Raw genomic sequence first — 18,232 nt, forward strand, 5'->3', positions numbered from 1 at the left:
AACACAAACCATTTAAATATGGGTGTGTAGACTTTTTATATCTCATTGTAGTGTATATTTTTGTTAGCCTTTTTATTTTGGGTAGTGAGTTTGATGTAACATTATTCAATGCAATGCATTCAATAACATAAACCAACTCATAATAGATTTTAAGCAGGCATATCAAAGTCTAAAAAATACTTTATACTATTTTTTTTATTAAAAATATTTACCCGGATTGAGAATATATCAAGAACAGATACTTTATTCCAGAGCACCATATAAGTAGGACAATTGTTTTTTTAGTTGTTCATTTGTCAGTTGTATCCAGATTGTTCCTGGAGACATGACTCATCGAAACAGGATGCAAGTTTATTTTTTTTTTACTTTAACAAAGGCTGGGACCATCACACAGTCTGATGTAAGTTCTTCATTTCACAATCTTTTTTCCAGTATAGTTAGTTTTTTTTTTTTTTTTTAATCTATGTTCTTATCTATGTTTTTTTTTTTTATCTAGATCTATGTTCTGCTCAGTTACCTACACTCTTAGTTCTGCTGGTTAACTGTCAGTCATTTAGACAACATGCACAAATATGACTCCTGTATCAAATACCACTAAATGTTTAGGAATTTGGTTAAGAATCATAGTAGCATACAAGATTTACTTACTAAACCAAACTCGTGGCACTCGAGTAACAAGTAAGCAACAAGTAAGACATGAGTATAAAATAAGGAAGTGCTACTTTGGCTGCTATGTTTGGATTTACAATGCAAAACTTTTTCAAATCTACTGCAGGTGATTTCTTTTCTTGAACACTTAGCCAGTAAATTAACTAACATGCAAAATGTGTTGCTTTCATTTACAGGTTACTTACTTTTACTTTTTTTTTTTTTTTTGCTATTCCTTCCTTCCACTCTTCAGACAATATATACAGGAGGGAGTGTCTGTTATCTGTACAAAGAAAGTGGTTGCTAAGGAAGTAGAGCTAATATTGGGTGTGAAACTGTATATAGCACTTAAATAACCTGTAAAGTCATGTCCTTATTTTCTAACTACCAGCATAGTGTGTGTCTCAAATGCATTTTTTGTGCTTTTAAACCTTAGCTGTTGCTAAGCAAGCAAACTACTTGAGTAATTGTGCCTTGTACTGTATATACCCAAGTATTATATTGCCATAATTAAATTGAATAATTGCACTAAAAAATACAAAAGTAAAATTTAACCCTAACCCTATTTTATTTCGACCTTTAAAAACTTGAAGGTCTCTTTCCCCCCCATCAAGCAACTGACTGTATGCTACATCTAAGCATGGATCCAATGCATTATGTTTGCATTTCTATTTAGTATCCAGTGAATTTCATCACTAGCAAAACACGTATCACGTATTGTTCCACTTTCTATCTGCTGTTCATCCTAGAGTTCAAATGCTCTTCAGTAAAATGTACAGTATGCTGGAGTAAGAAAAGAATCATTTAAAGCTAGGTGTTGTATTAATATGTTATGTATGGTTGAAACGAGATTTCTGTATGTGATATCAATGAGTTGCGCAAGCACGTGAAGTAAAGGGAAAAAATACAGAAAAGCCTGTGTTTTGTAAGTTTCTTTATTTTTGAAAGTAATCAACAGAGTGAACCAAGTTTTTATCAGGTGTGGCTTTGAATTCTTTTTGTTGGTTTGTTAGATATTTGAATGATTCCTGAATCATTCCTATACCTAGCTAGCAAGGTAAATTCTAGCTATTGATTATTTAAGCAATATCACATAAGCAATAATGTGGTTATATGGAGAGCGTCTGTCTTTACTGAGAGCTGCAGTGTGGAAGCAGGGCCAAAGTAATTGCAGTCTGATATTTGGCCACAAGAGGGTGACATGGTAGCATGCAATGGCCACTTCATGTTTAAAACATGTGCGTGTTATTTGTTAAGACCAGTTCCAGGAATGTCCATTGGAAACAGCAGTGAACATGCCTATCATCACCAACCTTTTACTTAACATTTGTAAACTAAACTCAATCCATCCAGCTCTACTATCCAATACCAGCATACCACAGTCCTGGAGGATACATAGTTCTTTTTACATTTGAATTGTTTATGTCAGAAATAGTTGCCAATGATAGAGATGTTTACCGGTGTTTTGATTAGGGTGACCAGACGTCCTCTTTTGCCCGGACATGTCCTCTTTTTGAAACCTAAAAATGTGTCCGGGCGGAATTTCTAAATCGTCCGGGATTTTGTTATTCTAGCCTCAAACGTGTTTACGGCGAATTTGCATTGCTCTCTCTTTCATTCACATACTAGTCCCGCCCTCCCCCTACAGTTCGCTTTGCATTGAGTGGAAGTGTAGGGTGTAGAGCTACCGTCATTGGTCAATAGTATTCTCTGTACACATTTAATTGGTCAGTCACCTCAAGCGCCTTGTTTACCGCTGGCAAAGCGCATGGCTACCCGGCATCCTCAGCCATGCCGAAACGCAAGTGTAAGTTCACTGACGAATTAAAACAAAAATTCTTACTTAATGAGTAATCGTAGACTGTTGGGAAAGATTCAGTCCTCTGAAAAATATGCCCCACGTGAGGAGGACTGACCGGTTATATTATATTTAACATACCGGTTAAAGCCCCGCCCATTTCAAAACAATCCCCGCCTACTACCGGTTAGGCCCCACCCACGCGCGCTGAAGTGTCCTCTTTTTCACACACCCAAATCTGGTCACCCTAGTTTTGATGCACACCCATGTTAAAAGTTTCACAATAAACCAAACTTCCTAACACTACTGTTAACTACCCAGTGTAAACTCATGGACTGCTGTGCTTTAATCTTTACAGAAACTCGGCTCAACAACAGCATTCTAGATGCAGCCATTTAGCTGGTTTGGATACCTGCTGACTGGAGAGCAGTAAGACTCTCAGTGGTGTTGTGTGTGTTTACACCAACAATGAATGGTGCAGAAATGATGTTGTGGTTTCATGGTATAGTTCTTCGCTGGAGGAGTTGAATGTAAACTGCTGGCAATACTTTACTGCACAAAGAATTTACCACCAGGCTCATAGTCGGGGTGCTTCCCTGGTGCTCTCACAAAGAAGTGCTACATGAATTCTAAAGGGCAACGTACTGTCAGCACACCCTGATGGATTTTTCACTGTTGCCAAGCACTTTAAACACACAAAACTGCTGCATACTGATTTTTCACACCGGGGAATAAACCTAGGCCTTGTTTACAAAAAAAAACAGTCATGGTGCTCACAGTGTGTCTGTCTACACTGACCACAGAATATCCATGATAAAAGAATATCAAAGACTAAAATCATCTAATATTATTTTATGGTATCCTATTGATATCTTGTGTGACAAATAGATTTTTTTAATTATGTCTTATATAAACAAAGAGAGGAAAGTGGCCACCTTGATCATTTTTATTAAAATCATTTTGAGACTTTCCCAAATGACCGCCAGGTGTCAGCAAAAGACATATGGAAGATTATTAAAGTTATTTCTTTTGCATAAAAACACCAAAATCAGTCCTGCCATGTCTACAGAATTAAATTTCAGTCTTAAAGCAGCACACCTAAGATTTTCTTGCCATGATCAACTGATAAATAAAGTCGACTCATTCTGCGGCCTTCTGCAGACTGCTGACTCTTGAGATAAGATCTTAAACAGTTTTGACATAATTGTGTAGGCAAACAGCTCCTCATCTTGACAAAAGGGTTATGACAAGCTTGCTAATCTGGCTTCTATAGTAAGCAGTTACATTATCGGCCAAGCCCTGTATTCATTTTTATGCAGAACACTGAAGACTTTTGTATTTTCTCAGTTATAAGGGTGCGTGCGTGGCAATTTTAAATTAAATGTGAGGGAACCTGTATTCAGATAACTTCAAATAACATGATCCATGTGACAAAAGTCTTTGCTGCACTCATCTCTGAGCACTGAGAGCACTGAGTATTTTATACCAGTTTCAAATAAGCTCTAGATAAATAAGCTATCAGTGAATATGGGAGGACATAGCTAGGCAGAGTCACACATTGAGAGATGCTGTTTTCCTGATTTTTATGGATATTCTTACAAAGAATCTTTGCAGAAATCCGGATATTGATTTAGATTTAGAGCTGTAATGAACAAGCCAGAAGAAACAGTGGTGACTCAAGTCCCTGACACAACAAAAGGAAAAAAATGCTGGAATTTAAAAGGGATCCCTTTTAAGTCTTCATTACCAGCTATTGTCTTTTTGATTTCATAAGTTAGCACAGGCATGAGCGTGCCATGGTGCAATGGGAGCAGTTCCACTGTTAAGAAATCAGAGCAACTGCATTTGGGTGTGTGGTGAATGCAACGACAACCAAACATCAGAGCTTGCCAAAAATCTACATGCCTAAACGTTATTAGCAAAAGTCTTGATTTCAGTCTAAATTTATATATTGAGACTATGTCTGAGTCCTGAATGCTAACTGGTTCTACAGAATGCTGTAACTTAGAAGCATTGAAAGAAAAAGCTTTGCCCCTTGCTGTAATCTTTATTATTCTAGATACTAATAAACATCCTGCAAATTTTAATCAAAACAGGTATGGGGATCATAAAGACCAAAAGTTTGCTCAGATACTGTTGTGTGAGACGATGCAATGGTTCTTTCTATCATGCAGAAATTACATTCAACTACATTACCCTACATTGTTGTATACCTCATGTGCATCAAGATGCTAATCATAACCCATCAAATAAGATCCAAACTATTATAAATAGCTGTTCCATTAAATCCAAGAAGATGTTCTAGTTTATTTAGAAGATTATTATTAGTTATCAAAAGCAACACAAGCAAAGAGAGACAATCCTGATTTAGAGTTAATTAATCTACCACTTTGACCAGTGCTGTCTCAGTACAGTTATGAGTGCTAAATCCTGATTGAAAAATGTTTTCAATCAGGATTTAGCCCTCATAACTGTACTGAAAATTACTGAACTGTATTGTATACCGTACCTGTATACATAACTGTACTGAAATGTAACTGTATACATAATTGTACTTAAAATTATTTTCAAGTATGACTCTAGCTGGTGTGCTACAAACATTTCTTAGAGATAAATGAGAGCATTGATATTTCCCTATAATAAGTCAAGGGCTAGGACCGATACAAGACAAGACAAGGGCTGTGATGGAGTTTGAGTTTTAAGGTCGATTTGGGGTTAGATAAACTGCTGGTTTAAAGAATGTTACATAGTACATAGCCGCTGGTAAGGGTGCATTTGATAATTTTTATGGTTTGGCTTCTTCAGGTAGTGCTTTTTATGAGTGGAAATGGCTGACTTTAAGTTATTCTGTGCTTATTATTTTATCTTCTATTAGAGCGGAGAGTATGTGAAAACCTGAGAATCAAAGCCATTGGTGTTTCTTCTCCAAACTGTTGCCACGAAGTTGGAAGCACGCAATCATCTAGAAAGTCTTTATATGCTTCAGCATTAAGCATTAAGTTTACCACTCACTGGTATTAAAGGTGCCTAGCCCAAATCCTCAAGTAAGACAATGCCTTTTTGCAAAGCAAGGTCTAATAAAATGGCTTGCCATGGATGGAGTGGAAGAACTTGAGTGGTATAGACAGGGCCCTGACTTTCCCTATTGTCTGTTGACATCATAGATATGGAATGTGGAAAGGTATGTGGACACCTGGCCATCACAACCTCAGGCCTTCCTTACACTTTTGCCTCAAAGTTGAAAGCTCTAAAGCATTATAGAGGTGGTCTTTTATAATGTATCGTTAAGCATGGCCGTTTGCAGACAGAAAGGACCTCCCCATTTATTTTACACTAAACAGGCAAATCCCCACTACCTTGCTTCAAAATCTAGTGAAAAGCTTTCTCAGAAAATAGAACGCTGTTATAACATCAAAGAAGAAACTAAATCTGGAAAGTGATCCTCAGGCGTAAATGACACCTGTTCATTTAACATTTTGAAGAGAATTACTTACATACTGTATGTGGGAAGACTTCACCCTTGACAGCAATACCTATCAGGCTTTGCGTTACTGTGATCTATATTAAATGTGTGACATAGCTGCTGTAGAAGTACTTGAGTGGCATGCACAGAGCATATTGAACACACTAGGATGAATCGGAATGGCTGTTACTTAGTTATGAACTTCATTCATCTTTGATCATCATAACCCAATCTTATTAATGGATGTGTTACTGAGCCAATCTCCATAATCTTGTGGAATCTCTTCCCAGGAGAGTGAAGGCTGTTATAGCAGCAAAATGTGGACCAACATATACCTTTAGCCTTAAAGTGTATTTCTGAGACAGAAAAATAAATAAATGGTCATAAAGCCAGATGCATTAATTAAAAAAGAACATCTTTCTGCTACAAATATACAAGACTTTAGCAGTGTTAAATGTTTTTGTCTTTTTATCATTAGTAATAGTATTATTCCTATTCTTTTGGGTAGGGTTGCAAGTTTGGGCATGGTGGGGTAAGAAGAAGACTACAGTTTCCAGTAATGAATAATCTTAGAGCACTGCTAGAAGCATTCATTACCATTCTCCAGCAACATTTCATCTGAGAACAAAGCAGAATCTGAGGTATGCAAGAAGAAAAAAATATATATATATTTCTCTTCAGCTACATATAGGTGTGGTCTCTATTTCCTGCCTATTGACTGAGATAGACTGAGAAACTCAGATCTCTCTCTCTCTCTCTCTCTCTCTCTCTCTCTCTCTCTCTCTCTCTCTCTCTCTTTCTTTCTCAGCCATGTCCAAACCGGAGAAGGCAATTGTGTCTATAGTGGAAATGTTTGAAAAGTATGCTGTAACAGCTCAGTGCTCTGATAATGAGCCAATTGAGGAGTCCAGGTGAGGAAATAGAAAAACAAATGAAATAAGTATTATTTCAAACATACTCCATCAAAGCCTTTACACACAGTTAAATAGGTGACTCCAATTGTCTTTGGGAAATCAATGTGTGAATGTGAGTTTGCTTGAAGTCCAGAAATGGACTGACATCCCATTCTGTGTGTATTCATTTTTCATACTCAGGACAGGATGCTAAACCGTGACCCTGATTAGTATAAAGCCTACTGAATGAAGGAATAAATTTTTCTGAACATTTTTTTTATTATTATTAACAATGGGAAGCATGTATTAAAAGAATCATTTATTATTATACATTGGGTTATTATACATGGAAAGAGTCCACCCTCTACATCAATAACTTTACATATTGTGTAAGAGTGACACAATGGCTATGTGTCACCATGATCTTTGGACTTTGCCCATATGGGTATAGCACTCCACACTAATGCTATACACAGGCAATATACAAGCATTTATTTTTCATACTGAATTAAATAAATGACTCATAAGCTCATAAGCTCTGCCATTTTTGCTTCTTCAGATTTATAGACTGGAGTTTATCATTTTTAGGTTGACACCGAGGAGTCACTTTATGACTCATGTCAACCACATACTGAAATATTGCCAATCATCTCATCTATTAACATATATGGGTGCTATATATAAACAGTGCACATTTTGCATAACAGTTGCATAACACTTTGCATAACATCCTAATTGGAAGCTGTAAAATGTTGAGAAAAAAAGTGAAAGTGAGTTCTTTATAGAGTAATGTATTCAAAATACAGAATAAATGAAGCAATATGCTTTTGATATTTTACTGATCATAAAAATCAGTTGACATAATAGTCTACTGTCTGTGCACTCTTTTATTCCTCTACATCCCTTTCCCTTTGTCTGTCCCTTTATCCCAATCTCTCTCTCTCTCTCTCTCTCTCTCTCTCTCTCTCTCTCTCTCTCTCTCTCTCTCTCTCAGAGTATAGTAGACCAAGAAGACATTTGTGAAGCCTTGGACAAAAAAATGGACCAATGGCCAGATGAACTTCAAAGATTTTAGCCAATCTGTGGCCATTCTAGCACAGGCCTATTGCAAATATGGCAAGGGCAAGCATTAAGTTCACCACTGAAATCCTTCATATACAGTACAGTATGACCCCAGAGTCTCTGTACAAATAGAATTACAATTTATAGTTTTATACATTTACGTGAATAACACCAGATGTTGAATAACTCCCTAATGGTTGGAGACTTTTGAAACACCATATACTTTTCAAAAAACTCACTCCATCTTTATGGAATGAAAAGATAACTGTTTCATCAGTGCAAAATAATCGGGGTCTGTGAAAGCTTAAAAGGATTTGTATTTCATTCTCATGTAATAGATTTATTTATCTTATATATTTATTATTTACATTTACATTTACATTTAGCGTCAGCATTTGGCAGACGCCCTTATCCAGAGCGACGTACATTATATGTGCGTTACTGCAAATATGTGTGTGTGTGTGTGTGTGTGTGTGTGTGTGTGTGTGTACAGAAATAAAATGCTGTTTTTCATGTTAACATGTTACTTCTTAAAATAATAAATGTTTATGAATGTTAATTATTTATGAATTTAGACACCTTGGCACTTATCTCAAATCAGCCCACTGACATTTTTAAGAAATGTTTGTTTTTGTTTTATTAAATTTCCAAATTGACAAATAGTCTTTATAGGAGTGTCCTATTTTCTACAGCAGACACACATGTTGCCTGATACAATGACTGATGTGATGCATTAAAACAAACCCTGATTAGAAAATGGAGTTTCAGAAGCTAAATAGATAAAGAACAAATATGCAACTTAGAGAGTAATAAAGAGTTAATATAATTACGTTTGTACGTTCTGCATTCTGATGTTTTCTCATTGTTAAGTTCTACACCTACTGTTTCTTACTGTTACAAAAAGCCCAAAGGCTCCACTCAGGCAGTGTGACTTCCTGGTGGCCACCGCCTTGTCCTGTTTGTCATTACACAAATATTACCTTTCCATACAAGCCTGAACATTTTTTCCATTATTTACATGACTTTCTTTATTGTTCAGCTTATTATGAAACAATCAACCTACTGACTGTTGCATCCCATGCTATAGTTTTTGACTAAATACTAAATACAATGATACCATTATTTGGCATTTTTCTATTTTAAAGGAACTGTGTTCCTGAGAATTTTGCTAGGGACACATTTCAAACAAATACAATGTTAGTTTATTTGTTTGGAGTTGGTTACACAGTTTTGGGCTGACATATTAAAGCTAGGACTTTTTAGGGTGACAGAGTTCCATACTACAATTTGGTTGGTGTTGTGTTGTTGCAGTGAGAGACTACCAGTGGGTGCTACAAGACAAAAATGTTACGTGCAAGTACAGTATGCTAGGGGAAGAAGAATAAAACTGAAGTAAACTGAAAGAAGGTCTCTCTGGCCATGCTTTACTTGTTTCTAATCTAAGATACAACATTTTATCAATAAGCATGGCCATTTCTGTGCCTTTACTGCACCATTCATGCCTTGGGCTTGGCCCCTTAGTTCCAATTAAAAGAACTCTTAATGCTTCAGCATACCAAGACATTTTGGACAATTTCATGCTCCCAACTTTGTGGGAAAAGTATGAGGTTGGCTGCTTGCTGTTCCAACATGACTGCGCACCAGTGCACAAAGCAAGGTTCATAAAGACATGGATGAGCGAGCTTGGTGTGGGTGAACTTAACTGGGCCTGGATAAATTAATTAGAGCTGAGACTGTAAAACATCAGCGGCTGACCTCACAAATGCACTTCTACAGGAATGGTCAAAAATTCCACTTGCCAGTGCTTTAACTGAGTGATGCAGTGCAGGGACTTGCAATCCGAGACGGTGCAGTTCCCAAACCAGACAGTGATGCAGCTGCTTAGGATGCTCTCAATGGTCCCTTTATAGAACATGGTCAGGATTGCAGACCATGTTCGCAACTGGGCTGATGGAGCTGGTGCTGATTGACCAGGTGAGGTTCTACACCAAATGAACACCAAGGAATTTGGTGCTCTTGATGATCTCTACAGAGGGCAGGATGATAGTCATTCAGGTAGGACATTGTAGACGTCTTTGGCATGGGAAAGATAGTGGTTGACTTGAGGCACTTGGAAACAAGAGTGCTCAGGTAAATGTTGCAGATGTCAGTGAAGACATCTGCTAGTTGTTCTGCACATTCCTTGAGCACTCTACCAGGTATGTTGTCTGGTCCAGCTGATGTCCGTGGGTTAACTCTACTTAGAGCTACTTTTGCCACACATGTGGTAAGGTGAAGCATTTTTTTGCCTCACCTTATGTTTGGTCAATCTGGTCAAAAGAATGTATGTAAAGTGCTGATAAATGAACTGACAGTGCTTTAACTGAGTGATGCAGTGCAGGATAAAATCATCTATACAGGACAAGTGGCTGCAAATGGACATTGTCTTGATAGTAGGTTTAGGTTAATAGTAGGTTTAGGCTCATCATTTATTTATATATTATTCCAGAGAACATTTAAGAGACCATCTTTCCTACATGAACACTTGTTGAGCATACAGTGAATCTGGGTGTATGCATGGCACTGTATCTAACTAAACTAAACTAAACTAAACAAGTCTCCTTTTGTGCAGATGTCACCTATGGTACCAAGCACAACATCACAGGCTGCACCCGAGATCCATGTACAGAAGATTAGGAGTGCCAAAGGGTTTGTGCACAAAATACAGGTCAAACCAGATGCCATTCTAGTTCAGCATAATCTGAGGAGGCTTTCATTCTTTGTGCAGCAGGTTCTGACTGAGCTCAGACAACTACAGGAGAAAAACATTTCCATGGATCTTTCCCATAGTTGTAACCCTGAAAAAGGACGGAGGAAAGCCTCTCATGTGTGTTGATTTTAGATAACCAAACCATTGAATTAGCTTCTGCCTATCACCAGATGCTACTACATCTAGATTGCCGTCACTTATGATACTTATGATGGCCTTTTCCCTTTCTGCCGAGTCCCATTTGGCCTCGTTTCAGCTCTAGCAGCCTTTTTAAAAAACGATGACAACCATATTAACAGGTCCACCAGAAGTACTGGCATACATCAATGATGACACCCACCAGCAGAATCATGATGTCAACTTATGGAGGATGTTGCATGCCCCAAATAATGGAGGACTTAAACTGAACAACCAAAAGTTCAACCAGACCTCACTCTTTCCTGGGCCACACCATATCCAAAGAGGGACTATTAGGGGAAGAAACTATTGCACAGTCTGGTTGTGAGGGCCCAAATGCTACAGTACCTTTTTCCAGATTGCAGAACAGTGAAGATTGTGTGTGAGGGGTGTGTGGGGCCATCCACAATGCTTTGCTGATGCAGCATGTGATATGAATGTTTATGATGGAGGGAAGAGAGATTCCGATGATCTTCTCAGCTGTCCGTTCTATCTGCTGCAGGGACTTGCAATCCGAGACGGTGCAGTTCCCAAACCAGACAGTGATGCAGCTGCTTAGGATGCTCTCAATGGTCCCTTTATAGAACATGGTCAGGATTGCAGACCATGTTCGCAACTGGGCTGATGGAGCTGGTGCTGATTGACCAGGTGAGGTTCTACACCAAATGAACACCAAGGAATTTGGTGCTCTTGATGATCTCTACAGAGGGCAGGATGATAGTCATTCAGGTAGGACATTGTAGACGTCTTTGGCATGGGAAACATAGTGGTTGACTTGAGGCACTTGGAAACAAGAGTGCTCAGGTAAATGTTGCAGATGTCAGTGAAGACATCTGCTAGTTGTTCTGCACATTCCTTGAGCACTCTACCAGGTATGTTGTCTGGTCCAGCTGATGTCCGTGGGTTAACTCTACTTAGAGCTACTTTGTTCTGTGCCTCGAACCAAGTGTAAAAGTCGTTCACTGCATCTGGTAGGGAGGCGTCACTATCACAGGCAGGTGAAGTTGTCCTGTAGTTCGTGATTTCCTGTATGCCCTACCACATGCACCGTGTATCTCCGCTGTCCAGGAAGTGGCTGTGGATTCTCTGACCATATGCACGCTTTGCCTCTCTTAAGGCTCAGGTCAGTTTTGCCCTTACTGTTCTTAAGGCCACCTTGTCCCCTGCTTTGAAGGTGGAGTCTCTAGACGTCAGCAGCGCACGCACCTTTGCAGTCATCCACAGCTTCTGGTTGGATTGTGTGGCGATGGTCTTTGAGACAGACGCGTCATCAATGCAATTGCCGATGTAGCTGGTCACTGATGCAGTGTACTCCTCCAGGTTGATGGAATCACCTTTAGTTGCAGCCTCCCTGAAGATGTTCCAGTCAGTATATTCAAAACAGTCCTGAAGAGCAGAGGTGGATCCTTCTGGCCAGGTTTTAAACTGCTTCAGGAACGGTTTAGACGAGTGGTCTGTATAGTTTAATTAGCATAACAGAGATGCTTGATACGTGCCGGGGATGTTTGTGTAAACAAAATCCAGCATGTTTGCCCCTCCTGTAGCAAAGACCACATACTGATGGACTTTAGGGAGCACTGATCTGAGATTTGCATGACTGAAATCTCCGGCGATAATAAACAGTCCGTCGGGGTGAACATTCTGCAGATCGCTAATAGCCCCATATAGCTCACATATAGTGCCTCTTTAACTTTAGTGCTGGGGGGAATGTACACTCCGACAATGAAAACAGCGGTGAGTTCCCATCGTAAATAAATGGCCTACATCTGGCAGTCATATTTTATTCAAATATTAATTTGAAATGTTTGTTTGATATGACATTAAGTATTGTTTATGGATTGTAAGGCATTGGAAGAGTTTTACTCTTAGGGCTAATAAAATGCTCTTGTTTTGCACAAATGACACGGTGCATGTGGACTGTGCAAACAAGGGTACTGAGGAGTTAATAATAGTGTCAGAGCAAAACACTATTAGACAGAGAGAGCAGCCGGTTCAGACAAGTTTTAATACCTTGAATAATACATTCCTCTTAATCTCCTTTTTTGTCTTATATGTTCTCTTCCATTTTATTGCAAATCTATTGTAAGACGTTAATATAGTATTCTTGGTTTACTTAAATAAGAAAAATTTAAATAAGACACAAAGATGATGTTGAACATGCATCATGAGGATGTAATATTTGTATGTGATCATTCATGCAAAACTGCCGGGTGTTAACAGATTGTATTTTGTTTATGATGAGTCAAGGGTGTGTACTGAGCGAATACATGACACTACACCCTTCTCTATATGCAAATAAGTAGGTGAAACAAAACAAAAGGATGAAATACATAGCCATTTTATGTATTTATTTAGTTTTAGATAAGGTGGTATGGGTCAGAACAGTCAAATACCCCTCAAATAGGTCAAATATGTCAAATATGAGTCAAGGGTGTGTCCTGAGCAAATACCTGACACCGCACCCTTCTCTATATGCAAATAAGTAGGTGAAGCAAAACAAAAGGATGAAATACATAGCCATTTTATGTATTTATTTAGTTTTAGATAAGGTGGTATGGGTCAAATACCCCTCAAATACCCCCATCATTGGATGTTCTCCATGAGGAAAACATGACAGCACCATTTTTTTTTTTCAAATAATGAAATCAAATATTTTTGTTCTAAAATTTAGCCATATAATTCAGTGTAGGGGTAGCACTAGTATTTATTGCTAAATGTATAAATGGGAGTAATGGGTGTACTTATCTGGTGAAAAAGACAACCTTCACATTCAGAACTTTATATATTCATCCATCCAGCCATCATCATTTTTTTGAACCATTTATCATACACAGGGATTCAGGGATCCAGTCTATCCAGGGGGATATTAAAGTTAGTGGTAGATTTCAGTGTGCACATAGCAGTTTTATTCTAATGGGTGTTTAATTTTACAGTTGCATCATTTCCTGTTTAGATTAGAGTAAAATTTTATAAATTATAAACGGCTTACATGCAAAGACAAAAAAGTGATATTTCTGTCTTCGGGTAAGAAGTGATGGGAAAAAAATTGCAATTATATTAAATAAATTATATTATATTATATAATAGTTTTATTTTTAATTCCTTAACAAAGCACACTTGGAAATATCATATCATTCATCCATTCATTTGATGTTGAAAAGCCTGAATTACACCTAAGGCATTAACATTTTATCCTTCAGTTAACTGTGTTGAGAATGATTATGGGCGGAAATGTTTGTCTGTGAATAACCAATCAGACATCTTCCAAGCATGAATCACAGCTGGAAGAACGGCAATAAATTCAACAGCACTCTTCAATCAATCTTCAGCTGAGATACCTGCAGGGTCAGCAAACATACAGGTAAGCTTCTTTAATATTAAATAAGTAGTACTGGGTTTAGCATTTCCATCAAAGCTGAAAGAATTGATATAGCTCTTTAGTTTACATATATAACTAAAAATAATTTAAGTGTATCTTTATCTTTAGTTGTTGTTGTGTGTGTGTGTGTGTGTATGTGTGTGTGCATGCAATGGTATAATTTATTCTCTGGAGAGCTTCATCATAATACAGTTAAGTTTGTGAACATCTAATCATCTCTCTCTCTCTCTCTCTCTCTCTCTCTCTCTCTCTCTCTCTCTCTCTCTCTCTCTCAGTCATGTCTAAACTGGAAAAAGCCATTACATCTATAGTGGAGGTGTTTGAGGAGTGTGCTGGAACTGATGATGACAAAAGGAAGCTGAATAATGCAGAGCTCAGTACTCTGATAAAGACTCAACTGAGCAGCGCTGAGTTTCGGGTGAGAGAGACAGAGAAATCTGACAGTAATATTTATGTGTCAAATCTTTGTGCATAACATTTCTCAGTGCATTCTTTGCAAACTATCCCAATAAAACAATCCTTTACAAATAATTCCATTAAAAATATATATGTGTGCTTCATTGTTTTGGCTTCATCAAATGGTTCTATGCAAAGATGTGTACACAGTTTGTATGAAGCTGAGATAGTGATATATGATAAGCATAAACATTTACACTATCATATCCCTCCCATCTTTTGCAGGATAAAGTGGACCAAGAAGCTGTCAAAGAAGCCCTGGAAGGAATAGATAAAAACCGTGATGGCCAGGTGTCCTTCAAAGAGTTTAGCCAGTGTATTGCTAAACTTTCCAATGGCTACTTCATTAAGAAGTACGGCAAGGAGAAAGGAAAAGGCAAACACTGAACTCTACTGTATGGATTCACAGTCGATGGAAAAAAAAAAAATGTTATATTTGATTTGTGATTACAATTTTCTTGATCATGACAGTACTGTATGTTTGTAACTCCTGGCTTTGCACAGAGAAATACACTACCTATTGTACTTGTATATGAATAAAAAGATACTAAGCATTTATTACTGTTCTCTGTGTCATTTCTGGATAATTTCTTTTGGATGTTCCACTGCATAAACATTATTTATAATTAAGAATTTGAATCTAAATCTTAACAGCAGGGGTGAAGGGGTGCACACTTATTTAATTGGTAATATACACCAGTTATCAGTTATAACATTAAAATCATTGATAGCTGAAGTAAATAGCACTGATTATCTCGTTACAACAGTGGCATTTGTCAAGGGGTGGAATATATTAGGCGGCAGAAGTTGGGAGAAAGATCTGAGTGACTCTGATAGGAGCCGAATTGTGAAGGCGAGACAACTGCATCAGAGCATCTTCAAAATAGCAAGTCTTGTGAGGTCAGTAGTTGGTACCTACCAAAGGTGGTCCAAAGAATTACAACCAGTAAAAGAGATGCAGTTACATTCACTGATGTGATTGAGGATTAAAGGAAAAACCCATTTGATCTGATTCCAAAGAAAAGCTACTATAGCACAAATTGCTGAAAAGAGTTAATGCTGGCTATGACAGGTGTCTGAACACCAGTGTTGTGCTAGTTACTAAGAAATAGTAACTAGTTACAGTTACTAGTTACTTCACCCTAACCCTTATAAACTGTTTTCTAATTTCTATGTAAAGCACTTTGAATGACGTCTGTGTATGAAATGTGCTATACAAATAAACTTGCCTACAATATAAATAAACTTGCCTACAAATAAACTGATTGTGTCAGGACTCTGCCTGGACTTTGGCCATGTGCCTTTTGTTTATGTTTCATGTTCACGTGTCTGCCCCGCCCTTGTCTTTTCTGCCCCGCCTCTGCACACCTGTCCCTTATGTTTAATGATTATTTGTATTATTTAATTGAGCCTCGTTGCCTCGTGCAGCGCGGAATCCTATTGTCTTCTGTTCTTGTCTTCATGTCTGCTGTTGCCCTTGTCCTGTTTTGTGTTTTTTATTTATTAAATCCCGTTTCTGTTAAGCTGTCCTGCATTTGGGTCCGTTTTTATCCCGCGTTCGCTGACAGATTGTAAATGATATCATCTCAGAAAATAGCCTTACTGCACTCTGCCTTGGATTAAACTTGAAACTGAAACTTGGATTAAACCAAATGAATACATCAGTCTAAATGAGTCTACACCATCAGGATATATCTATAAGCATGAGCCTCGTCAGACTGGTCGTGGAGGTGGTGTTGCCACTATCTTTAGTGATTCCCTTACTGTTACCCAGAGAACACAGTATAGATTTAATTATTTTGAAGTGCTTGTTCTTAATGTTACACTCTTGCACATGCACACAAAAAAATCCATGATGTCTTTTGCTATAGCGACCATGTATAGACCTCCAGGGCCCTACACTGATTTTCTTAGAGAATTCGCAGATTTTCTTTCGGACCTATTAGTTAACTTTGATAAAGCATTAATTGTAGGAGACGTTAACATTCACGTTGACGATACAAACGATGCTTTAGGACTCACATTTATGGACCTATTAAACTCATTTGGGCTTAAACAAAACACCACTAGAGCAACTCATCGTCTTAATCACACACTAGATTTAATAATATCACACAGAATAGATGTCACTGATATACAGTAGATACTGTATCATACCTCAAAGTGACCACAGACCATTACCTCATAATGTACACACTACCTATAGAACAGACTAACTGTGTCTCACCACGTTATCGACTTGGTAGAACTATTATTCCAACCACTATAGACAGATTCACAAATAACCTGCCTGATTTGTCTGGACTTCTTACTGTACCCTTAAACACAAATGATCTAGATCTAATGAATAACAGAATAGGCGCTATATCCACTAGCACATTAGACACTGTTGCCCCAATCAGATTACAGAAGGTTAGAGACAAAACACCTGCACCGTGGTATAATAGTCATACTCACACCCTCAAGAGAGAAACCCGTAACCTCGAGCGAAAGTGGAGAAAAACTAAATTAGAGGTTTTTAGAATTACGTATAAGAACAGTATGTCCAGCTATAGACAGGCTCTAAAAGCTGCTAGGGCTGAGCACCTGAGCAAACTCATAGAAAATAACCAGAACAATCCCAGGTTTTTATTTAGCACAGTGGCTAGATTAACAAAAATCCAGAAATGTGAACACACTATTCCATCACAGTTCAGTAGTGAGGAATTTATGAAATTCTTTACTGATAAAATTAAAAGCATCAGGAACAAAATAGGTGATGTTCAACATGCGAGAGCACCGTGTGACCCAGTCTCACCTAAAGTGCTACATTCACAACTACAGTGCTTTACAAGTAAAGGACAGGAAGAGCTAGATAAGCTTGTTACTACAGCTAAGTCAACAAATTGTTCACTAGACCCTATCCCAACTAAACTACTGAAAGAAATGTTACATAAAGCTGGCGAGCCTCTTCTTAATATTATTAACTCCTCGCTATCTTTAGGTTACGTCCCTAAATCTTTCAAGTTGACAGTTATTAAGCCACTCATTAAGAAATCTAATTTAGTTCCTAATGAACTATCAAATTACAGACCTATTTCACACCTTCCATTTATGTCTAAAATACTAGAAAAGGTTGTGTCTGTTCAACTGAGCTCCTTCTTACAGGAGAACAATATCTTTGAAGAGTTTCAGTCAGGGGGGCATGGTGGTTTGTGGTTAGCACGTTCGCCTCACACCTCCAGGGTTGGGGGTTCGATTCCCGCCTCCGCCTTGTGTGTGTGGAGTTTGCATGTTCTCCCTGTGCCTCGGGGGTTTCCTCCGGGTACTCCGGTTTCCTCCCCCTGTCCAAAGACATGCATGGTAGGTTGATTGGCATCTCTGGAAAATTGTCCGTAGTGTGTGATTGCGTGAGTGAATGAGAGTGTGTTTGTGTGCCCTGTGATGGGTTGGCACTCCGTCCACGGTGTATTCTGCCTTGATGCCCAATGACGCCTGAGATAGGCACAGGCTCCCCGTGACCCGAGGTAGCTCGGATAAGCAGTAGAAAATGAATGAATGAATGAGTTTCAGTCAGGTTTCAGGCCCCATCATAGCACAGAAACTGCACTTGTTAAAGTTACAAATG

General features: G+C 38.2%; 1 protein-coding gene and 1 long non-coding RNA gene across 2 annotated transcripts; both read left to right on the forward strand.

Annotated features, from left to right (window-relative positions):
* The first annotated feature begins 322 nt into the window (after window positions 1-322).
* Window positions 323-8,588, forward strand: LOC132846191 (uncharacterized). The gene is made up of 4 exons (XR_009648474.1): window positions 323-400; window positions 6,418-6,550; window positions 6,718-6,820; window positions 7,797-8,588. It is a non-coding gene; the product is annotated as an uncharacterized LOC132846191 (long non-coding RNA).
* A 5,479-nt stretch (window positions 8,589-14,067) lies between these two features.
* s100w (S100 calcium binding protein W) lies at window positions 14,068-15,183 on the forward strand. The gene is made up of 3 exons (XM_060869325.1): window positions 14,068-14,151; window positions 14,445-14,587; window positions 14,851-15,183. The coding sequence occupies exons 2-3, from the start codon at window positions 14,447-14,449 to the stop codon at window positions 15,010-15,012; spliced, it is 303 nt and encodes a 100-aa protein (XP_060725308.1). The 5' UTR covers window positions 14,068-14,151; window positions 14,445-14,446; the 3' UTR covers window positions 15,013-15,183.
* Window positions 15,184-18,232: the final 3,049 nt, after the last annotated feature.

This window comes from Tachysurus vachellii, chromosome 5 (assembly GCF_030014155.1).
Source record: "Tachysurus vachellii isolate PV-2020 chromosome 5, HZAU_Pvac_v1, whole genome shotgun sequence".
NCBI classification, from domain to species: Eukaryota; Metazoa; Chordata; class Actinopteri; order Siluriformes; family Bagridae; genus Tachysurus; species Tachysurus vachellii.